We start from the raw sequence: 10647 nt of genomic DNA on the forward strand, positions 1-10647 counted from the left end.
AACAAGTGTTATCGCGAAGTAGTATATTTATTCTTCTTCAGCAATTTTTTGGGCTTCTTCAGCAATTTTTTGGGCCGAACCCCGGGCCATGGCACGGGTGGCCCGGGGTGTACATCCGCCACTGCCTGTGGGCGCCCGACAACAAGGCCTCGCCAGTGCACCGGCCGCACCGAGCCCTGCATGTTGGCCCTCCGCCCGGACGCGCTCGACCTCCCCTCCCTCCCCTGCTCCCTGCTCACGCGTCTGAGCTCCACCGCACACCATTGCCACTGCTGCCTACACCTGCACGTCGAGCCCCCTCCTCCGATCCTCCTTCGCCCGAGCTAGGCCCCTAAACAGCTCTGCCCCGACCCCCTGAAGCCTCTCGGCTCGAACACCACAGTCCTCCCTCGCCGGACCACCGCTAGAGCACCACACCACCGCCGCCGCCCACTGTCCCCGCTGCCGGTCCAACTCCAGCCGCACCCGCCCAAACCAAGCACGTTAAAAGGTAGCCTGTGTCCTATGGATGGAAATGGGCCGGGTCGACCCATTGGGTAGTTGACCCGACCCACAAAAATAAGGCCAATGAGCTATAGGGCCGACCCTAAATTCTAAAATAGGTCAATAGGGCCGGTACCTATTGACCCAATGAGTATTATTAGCCGACCCACTTGTCATATTAATGATTTTTTATTTAATTTATCGGTTTTCTTCGTTCCTTTGAATAAAAATACAACTGGTCATAAGTTGTTAGATTCTATATACTTCAAAATATAGTGAGGAATATCATACGTTGGAAGTGAAAATGGATAAAATTAAAATCATGGACCGCTAGTAAATATATTTAATTTGATGCATTGCTAACAAGCTTAACATATTATTGTGATATATTTTAATCTTGAATCTTATCTTTTCTAAAAGTGTTGATAGTATTCATGGTTTAGGATTATAGAAAAATATTTGGGTGAGCCCATAATACCCAATGGACCATCAAGGCCATAACATCTAGGAGAAATGGGTCGATCCATAACCCCTAGAACTGGCCTCGAGGCCATGGGGCTGGGTCCAAGGCCAGGGCCGGGTCGGCCCATTCCCATCTTGACTGTGTCCCCTTCTGCCTCCCCACTCATACCTCACCGTCGACGAGCCTCTCTGAAACGTATCGGGTTCCCGTCAGGTGAACCAGACTCTCTGTATCATCGTGATAGTCCCTGGATTAGACGCTATTACAGATTCATCGTTTCAGGCAATATAACAGTCATACCCCTTAAATAGTATGATCACGAATTTACTTATTACATAAATCTTGAAGATTTGTAGTACGATTCTCCCATTACAAGCCCGCTGGTCTAAATCAGAGCAAACAAAAAACGATAGCGGTAGCTAGGCTTCACGGCCTCTCCTTCTGGTCTCCTTCTCCACACAGGCAAACTTGAGCGTAGCACAAGCTTCAGTGGTACCAACCATCATCGTTGGTGTCGAACTCCAAGTCAAACACTACATCTTGACAAACTATCGCCAGGACGGAATAGGCTTACATCACAATCCGTATGCAACTTTAAGTGGACTATACTACGGGTATTAAATAGTTGAAGGAAAAGTAAAGGTTTCCTATGCGCATGCAACAACACAAATATATCCTCCATCCTCCAGACGCGGGCTGTTCCGGCACCGCGAACTCCTGGTCTACTCACACCTTCAGATAAGCATATACCACAAAGGCGGTGCAAGAACTTCCTCTCCTCACACCTCAACTGCGCATCGGCGGAGAAAACCATCCTCGATTATGGGTTCTTGTATTTTTCTAAATTATTCTAGGACTTAAGGGGCGGGTAGTGCTTTAGTGGTTGGCGACGTGCCCATCAACAACAAGGTGCTATTGGTGACTTCGTCAATCTTTAAGATCTGCCGGTTCAATCTATCGGAGTTGCTCATAGGGAAGGATACGTGCGTGCATTTATAGAGATGTGTGTTTGTGGGTATATATGAGCGTCTATATGTGTTCTGTATTTCAAAAAATAAAAACAACTCATATATAACCTATTTGCAATTTTTCATAATATTCTAATCGGCTTAACTATATAAAAAGAATTAACCCTACCTCAGGCTCTGGTTTTTCCTAGGGGTAAACAAGTTATTTTACCAAATGTATTTTTTTCGTTGGTAATATAACATTAACAAAGCTAACAAAAGTGGTTTCATATTTTTAGCATTTTCTACTATTTACCATGCATTTACTAAGTTTCAGCCATTGAAACTAATTTCCAGAAAGCATTTACCATGAATTTTGCCCATGATGCATACCATACATTATTTAATCCCAGCGCGTCAAGATGAGAGGGTGTCCTCGGATTCTGGGTTTGACTCTCCACGAGAGTGAAATTCAACAATTTAATGGTGTTGTGCTTTCAAAGATTGGCAAAGTTCTCATCAACAACGAGGCACATGTGGTTAATTCGTCAATCTCGAGAATATACTAGTTCCGGGCGTATCTGAGTTGTAATATATAATTTAAGAAAAAGTGAGAGTGAGCTAAAAATTTGGCGAAGGATTCACCCATCCTTTTCTCGCTCCCTTGCATTGCATGCCTCTAACATGCTTTGACAGTTGGGTCAACATTATAGTTGAGTCAACATTTTGGTAGGGCGCACATCATCCACAAAACCACAAGCCTAATACAAGATGACGCTAGGAGGTTTTGGGACAAGTCATAAGATGATTCATTTTCATTAATGTAATTCGACATCATGTTATGTACATATAATATCAGATTTTTTTTCCCCAAATATTTAGAAGTACACATGTACAACATGTCCATATGGTAAGTCAGCCCCTCTGCAAGAAACAGTTTCGCCCGCATGTTCTTCATCATCCATTAATCTCTACTACTAAAAGACTCCAACCGTCACATTTTTTGGTTCGTCACCCCCCTTTCGTTCGTTCGTCACGCGTTCCCCCCGCAGGCTTCGTTCGTTCGTCGCCCCCCGCACGCACCCCCCCAACCCACGTCTCCACGTCCCGCACCCAGTTCCGTCTTGGTTAGTCTCCTCGCCGACCCTCGCCGCCGCCACGCAGCCCTCGACGCCGGCACTCGCCCGAACCGCCCCGCAGCTCGCGCCGCCGCGGGTCGCCCGCGCCGTCCCCGGCCGCCGATCCGTGCCTCTCCGGCGGTCCGGCCTCCAAGATCCGCGCGCCTCCGGCCTCCCCTTCGCTCGAGCTCCGGTCTCCCCCGCCTCCTCCCACGGCTTCGAGATCCAGGTCTCCAAGATGGGGAAGCGAAACTGGTGGGTCGTGAGCGCCAGGGTGCGCGTCGACGCGCCGCTGGAGGTCTTCTGGGCCATGCTCACCAACTACGAGGGCCTCGCGAACTTCATCCCCGGTCTCTTCGAGTGCCGCCTCCTCGACCAAGCCCACGGCTTCGCGCGCCTCTACCAGGTCTGTGTCACGGTGTCACCTGAACATGCAGCTGTTGACGACCAGGACAAGGCGATCAGGCGCGGTAGAAGAATTAAGAAGCCAAATGCTTTTGTAACTGGGCCGGATTGGCGTGAGTAGCGGAGGCCCATGTAACGGGCGAGCACGGGAGTGCTTGTAATACTTAAGCGTGCACAGGAGACAGAGGGAGACTCGATTTGGATGTCACCGGCAACCTTGGCGGCGGCGACTGATCGCCGGAGAGTTCCTAATCCTTTGTATCCAGACTCGAGATTCTATATTGTGAGTGAGAAATCCGTCGTGGGAACAAGAGTTTTGTGACAGTCTGCTCTCCTCTCCTCTCCTGCGATTTATTCGTTCAATTCGATTCCTTTCCTTCCCCCAAAAATGGGATAAATAAGCTTGGCAATCCGAACAACTCTAACAGGTCGGGGAGCAGGATCCCATGGAGTCGCTTGGGTTCAAGTTGAACGCCAGGAGCACCATCAACTGCCACGAGGGGGACATGGAGTCGCTTGTAGTTGATACTGACGACAAACAATCCCATGCTTTCATTGCTTGCAGAGGATGTCAAGCCCTTGCATTCAGTAAGTCAAGAAAGGGAAATTAGATTCTGATGTCTATGACGTTTGATATGTCACTGTTTCACTTTGCTTGAATTTGGAATACTAGATGTTGCGATTAGGCTGTTATAATAAAATCAAATAATCCTTAAAGCAGCAGTTTAGCCAGTATATTATCATTGGCAAACAATCTTATCGCGTCAAAACTCAGAATCTTCTATTAGCAGATTGAATTGAATACAGATGTCCTGGATACTGAATTAGTAATCTTAGAGCTCAGAAGCAGTGATGTAAGAGCTCATATTTTAATTAACCTCCCTGCATACTGCATACTGAAGTAGTAATATTAGTGCACCTTTCTGAACTACCTAGAGAAATGTTTGAGCTCCTAAGATTATTACTCTACTACCTATTGAAACTGTGTTCTTCTCTTATGTTTGTTTACATATGCAGCAGATAGACATGAATGGATTCATATTCTGCGGTCCAAATTGTGATATGCTTGCAGCTTATATCACTAAAACGAACCAACTATCGGGTAATTTCTTCTGCTTCCATGGATAACTAGGGTGGCACAATATCTCAACTAATGATGATGGGGAATATTTTGTTGATCAGCATATCTGTACATCAATCAGATGATCATGCCAACGCGAGTGCAGTGTTGGCACATTGGGTTTGCATTCGGACAAGAAGAAATAAATTATATAGATTGTATAGGCAATGCTGTATAGGTTATTTTTTGTTTGGTATAAAACAGAAAAAAAGAGCTGTTGTATAGGAATGGTTAGATTGGGTTACATGCAAAATGGATATATTGTTTCTGGATGTTAGCATGCGGTTTCTGTATGATCTTTGTGGGATTGGATTAGTCAGAGCAAACCTAGGTCTGATGAACAGGTGTAGCAGTACCACATTTTCCTCCTGCTTATAAGAAAACTGACTTACCTTTTCTGCTGCAGAGCTACTCATTCAATGTTACAACAGGTCTGATGAACTGTTTGTTCTTTGCAAAATTGTTTCCTGGATCTCGAGCATGTCTGTTGTTTGGGAATTGGAACACATCATCGTGGTGACATTTGGTCAGTCAATATGCTTCTATAGGTCAATGTGCCTGATGTTGGGTCACATATTCTCCAATTAACCGTTGTGTTTTCATTGCATATTTATCCTTCTTCTAGACATGATTTCAACATCATGGCTCAACCAGTGGCAGTCACTGAACTGTGCTGACAACACTGGAGCCAGTGAAGGGAATCAAAGGGTGCCTTAACAGGTTTCCTTTTGCCTGTGTTGGTGACATGGTTATAGGCTTATGGCAACTGTGAAGAAGGGAAACCCTGACCTAAGGAAGGTGATGCCAGCTGTCATTATGAGGCAGCGCAAGCCATGGCGCGGAAAGGATGGTGTTTACATGTACTTTGAAGGTACATCTCTTATCATGACTGGGTGGAATGACTTCGCAAGAATTTAATCTTAGCCGCATAAACAAAAAATTGTCTTCATGAGCTGTGATCAAATTAATCTTAGTAGCATAAATTGCCGTGCATAAAGAAAATTTGCATGAGTTATCTTGGCGATGTTTCAAATGATTTTACTCAATGTTATTAGATAACTAACATATGTCTTCAATTGGTATGAATAATAATATTATCCTATTTTTCCACTAATTAGTGTTTTAATGAATCACATAATTTTTCAATTCCCAGTTGCCAGTATGCATTCTGTTGAGAAAGAGGTGTACCTCAGCCCAATGACATCCTTGAACGAGCCAACCAGGTTCATGTAAGTTACAAATAATTTTAGATTGACCGAAGTAATTATTTTGATAATATTGACATTCACTACCGGAAATTGCTAGAATGCTGTGTGCCTCTCTCTTTGCCGTGTGCTTTTTGTCGGGCACACGGCAAAATTCATGCTTTACCGTGTGATGACACACAGCAAAGACTTTGCCGTGTGTTTTTTTGCACACGGCAAAGTAAATAGTTTGCCGTGTGTTATTTTCGGCACACGGCAAAGTTATAATTTTTTTATCTTCTCACCTCGAAACTTTTTCTACCCACCACATACAACATGTAGTACCCCAAGTTAAAATTGGGTACATTTTTAAATTTTTTTTTGCTATATATAACAAATTAATTGCATTTCGATCAATTTTTTGAATCAAGTCATATTTGAACTGCAAGTTATTCAAATAATAGAATAAAATGAGTGAAAAATAATATTCATGTTATTTAGCTCAGTTTGAGACCTTACACGTGAAATGAAAAGAAATTCTCAACATCTTGTCTATAAAACACGGTCACGAACGTGTGTTCGAATGATTTTAAAATTTTAAAAAAAGCAAATGAAGTCTGAAAATTATGATATTAGTCAATACCTCGTTATATCATATGTGGAGGCAGTGGTAAAAAATGGAGTAGGTTTCATAATTTTTTCACGTACGATGCTTACAAATGGAAACATCTCCGGAGAAGACTCGGAGATTTGAGAAGGATGCAGTTAAGTTTGGAGTAAAAGTGACGGTGGAATTTGAGTTCGACTTCGAAAGTTTTTCTACTCTTCACATACAATATGTGGTACTCCATGTTAAAATTTACATCTTTTTGTATTTATTTGCTATATTTAATTAAATAAATACATTTCAAACAATTTTGAAAAAAATAGAACTTTGCCGTGGGCTGGAATTTGGCACACGGCAAAGATGCCATGTCATCAATCCACCCCTTCAAATGGGGCTCTCCTATTGGTCCCCTCCTCCCCCACCGGATCAGCCCCCTCTCATTTCTCTCCCTCCCCATACTCTCTCTCTCCTTCCCTCCTTCCATCTCTGCCGACAGCAGGGGCTGCCAGCGCCGACCGCCCCGGCGGCGGCGCGGCCTCGAGCGCTAGCCGGCGGGAGCACCCAGCAGCGGCGGCGGCAGCAGCGCAGCCCCGAGTGGTGGCCGGCGCGACGAGGGCCCCGAACGGCAGCGCGGCCCCGGACGGCGCGGCCCCGAACGGCGACGTGGCCATGGGCGGCGGGGGCGCCTGCGGGAGGGGGCGTCCCGGCCACGAGCGGCGGCGGCGCGGCCACAGGCGGTGGCGCGGCCCCGGGCGGCGGCGCGGCCCCGGGCGGCGGCCCGGCCCCGGGCGGCGGCCCGGCCCCGAACGGCGGCCGGCGGGGGCGCCCGCGGGCGGCAGCGGTGGTGTGGCCACGGGCGGCGGCCCGGCCACGGCCAACTGGGGCGCCCGCGGGAGGCGGCGGCCCGGCCTCGAACGGCGGCTGGCGGGGGCGCCCACGAGCGGCGGCGGCGCGGCCCCGAACGCCGACCGACGGGGTGCCCGTGGGCGGCGGCGGCCCGGCCACGGCCGGCTGGGGTGCCCGTGGGAGGCGGCGGCACAGCAACGGGCGGCGGCCGGCAGGGGCGTCCGCGTGCAGCGGCGCGGCGACGAGCGGCGGCGCCTCCTCTCCTGGCTGGCCGGCGGGGCGTCCGCGGGCGGTGGCGGCGGCGCGACCACGAGCGGCGGCGCCTCCTCTCCTGGCGGGCCGGCGTGGTGGTGGTGACGGTGGCCGGCGGCGTGGTTGTGGTGGCCGGCACTGCCACTGTAGCGGCGCCGATGTTTTTTTTTTGAAAAATTGTTTGCCGAGTGTTTGAGAAAGAGCACACGGCAAAATGGCTTTTTGCCGACATTTGGATGTCGTGTGCACTTTGCCGTGTGTTACACACGGCAAAGACTTTACCGTGTGCAAAATAGTCTTTGCCGTGTGCCTCTGACATGGCAAACACTCTGGCTCCCGTAGTGATTGCAGGTGGGTAGTGTTCCTTGATATCAAAATGGCCCACACCTTTAATAAATGGGATGTCAATGCAAGGGTGTTATGAAATGGTAATTTACGAGAGAATAATGAAGACGTACGTGCACGTTGTCTTGGTGGATGAGCAGTGCGGTCATTTTTTTTAAAAAAAGTGTGTGATATCGTATCTCAAATATATTAACTGAAGGTAGCGTGATTGCAGTCATCTAATTGTCTGATGGCCGGCTAATATGTGTCCGCAGGGTACCAAAATTCCAAAATAGAAGCAGTTGCATGCGGTGACCACTCCATTGCTCGTTAAAAGAGAAACATATGACTTCTTTAGAGTGGGCTTTTCGTCAACTTTTGGTGATCCCTTGGCCCATATTTTCTGTATATTGTTTAGATTACTTTGTCTTTCTCAGGCAGTGAGAGAATACATTGATGTGTTGACGTCAAAAGCTAATATAAAATATTATCCTAGCCGCATCATTGACAAGAATATAAAATAGATAGGAGTATTTAATTTGTGCAAACGTAAATATGATGATGTATTTACGAGTTTGATGGATCTTAATATATTTGGGATGGCAATGTTTACTCAATGATTATTATTTTTATTTGGTAGACTTGCATGTTGTATACTTGATCTTTTACCTCCTGTAGCAACGCACGGGGATTCACCTAGTTATTATTATTACGGCAGCAAAGGTTATACGGAGGATCTCTGCTGATCCTCCCCTTCCAAAAGAGGGAAAATTACCCCGCGTCCGACGCAGTCTCGACCTCTGGCGCCTCCTCCCGTCCCTGAATTTTTTTTTGTTTTTGGCAATGCTCGCCTCTACTTATAGACCCGGCCTCCCTCCTGCCGTGGCATTGCCACCCTTGTCCTTGCTCTCCATCGGAGAAGAGAGGTAGGCAGGTAGCTCGAAGCAGAGGATCGAGCGGCGAAGAAGAGAGGTAGTTCAAGCAGGGCAGCGGCCGCTGGCAATGACGATGGTGAAACCGGGCAAGAAGACGAGCAAGGGCCGGCAGAAAATCGAGATCCGCTACATCGACGACAAGGCGAAACGCCATGTCGCGCTGTGCAAGCGCAAGGGCGGGATCTTGAAGAAGTGCTCCGAGCTCCACCTCCTCTGCGGCGCTCACGACGCCGTCATCATCTTCTCCAAGAAAGAGGAGCAGGCCCAGCCCCAGGGCGACGGGGAACCGCCCGCTCCGACGGCGGGCGGCAGGAGCTCCCGCGCCGGCAACGTGTTCGCCATGGGCACACCCTCCGTCGACCACGTCGTCCGCTGCTTCGCCCCGCTCCCCGGCGACGAGATGGGCGTCCTCCTCCCCGCGGGCGCCGACCGCGCCGCGGTGGAGGCGGCGGCGCGGGAGCTGGAGGAGGCAAAGGCGCTCGTGAAGGCGGGGAAGGATCGGATGAGCGCCGTCGTGGAGAAGGTGCAGCAGGCCGCCGGAAGGCGGTTCTGGTGGGAGGCCGACGTCGAGGCGCTCGGGGAGGCGGAGCTGCCGGATTTCGCCAGGGCGCTGCAGCGGGTCAGGGAGAACGTGCAACGCGTAGCAGACAAGCAGCGGGCCTCTGCTCCGCCGGCGGTGGCGGCGGCGCCGTGGCATCCGTAGGACCGGAGTAGGGCAGTCGCATTAATTGCGGGGTAATTCGATTCAATTACGGAGCCTGTTTGCTAGCTTAAAATGTTTTATTTACGTACTGAGTGTAGATTAGTACTAGTATACTCAGGTTGTCTACCTTATGGGTCAGTATTACTGCTATTACGTACTGCTAGGGTGGGTGATTACGTACATTACATACATATATACTGACATACATATCCCCGGGATTGTGATGTAAGAATAATTTTTTTCCCGAAAGATTTGGATGCAAGAATAATTGAGCACCGCATCTCTTTCTGAAAAAAACTTACCCCGTCGGAGTGATTTCAATGTGCTCAAGAACTGAGAAAGAAATAAGTTACCTCCCAACCTAAGTGGCATGTACCTTTGAATCATCCCTTCGTGCATGATCGATTAAACATTTCCACTGTATTTCTCAACTTCAGTTCTTTTGATGTATCATGAAAGGGTGACACTAATTCTTGGGTCATACTGTTTTTTTTTGGAAATGTGAATCGCACATATATGGTTGAGAAGAAAAGGAAGCCACCAGTACGATTACATAATGCCGAGTATAGTCTGACCACACGTTTGCGGCCCTAATACCCCCTCCGTTTTTAAATATATGACACTATTGATTTTTTTTCTTCGTTTGACTATTCGTCTTTTCTATAAATATTTATGCAAATAGCCAAATCTTCAAGTTAGATTCAAGAGACTCTTGATAATAGATGTAAAGGTACTTATTTCACTTCATTTAACTAATTGATTAATTAAATAATGTTGGTCAAAGTTGAAGAAAAAAGTCAACAATGTCATATAAAAAAAACGGAGGGAGTACAACAGAACACTTCCGGGAAGTAGCTAGACAATACCCTGCAGGAACTCCAAATACAAAACGAAAACGAGAACAAAACTCAAAAGAGGTGAAAACCTCGCTGCCCAACAGAATAGACCTTCATTCCATGAGGCACTAGCCATACTGAGATTGAACCACACGGAATGAGAGAAAGCAGGGCAACTGCATCTCCATCAGAATAGACTTCATTTCCAGGAGGCACTACCGCAGCCAAGCATTATTTCAATTGAACAGTACAATGGCTCCTGTAAGCAGAATCGCTATTTTCATGGCTCTGACGAATTAGGAAGGAAGAACCATAATTGATATTTCTGACTTGCTATTTGCATTGGGACGTTATGCACAATACAGACAGGAACTGGATCATATTTAACCACTCTTTTGGGGAATGGAAGCAAACAGAAATATAT

The 10647-nt window shown here is 47.7% G+C and overlaps 1 protein-coding gene across 6 annotated transcripts; it reads left to right on the forward strand.

Annotated features, from left to right (window-relative positions):
• Positions 1 to 2931: 2931 nt before the first annotated feature.
• On the forward strand, positions 2932 to 9649 carry LOC120668398 (agamous-like MADS-box protein AGL62). 6 transcript variants are annotated; one of them, XM_039948100.1, is made up of 7 exons: positions 2932 to 3417; positions 3845 to 4004; positions 4434 to 4518; positions 4943 to 5062; positions 5292 to 5407; positions 5690 to 5765; positions 7777 to 9649. In XM_039948100.1, exon 7 carries the CDS (start codon positions 8752 to 8754, stop codon positions 9385 to 9387), a length of 636 nt encoding a protein of 211 aa, XP_039804034.1. In that variant the 5' UTR covers positions 2932 to 3417; positions 3845 to 4004; positions 4434 to 4518; positions 4943 to 5062; positions 5292 to 5407; positions 5690 to 5765; positions 7777 to 8751; the 3' UTR covers positions 9388 to 9649. The 6 variants fall into 6 exon arrangements, with proteins under 6 accessions (XP_039804034.1, XP_039804029.1, XP_039804030.1 ...); XM_039948095.1 differs by having other exon boundaries at positions 4434 to 5407; positions 7777 to 7933; positions 8025 to 9649; XM_039948096.1 differs by having other exon boundaries at positions 4434 to 5126.
• Positions 9650 to 10647: the final 998 nt, after the last annotated feature.

Source organism: Panicum virgatum, chromosome 4N (assembly GCF_016808335.1).
Source record: "Panicum virgatum strain AP13 chromosome 4N, P.virgatum_v5, whole genome shotgun sequence".
Classification (NCBI taxonomy): Eukaryota; Viridiplantae; Streptophyta; class Magnoliopsida; order Poales; family Poaceae; genus Panicum; species Panicum virgatum.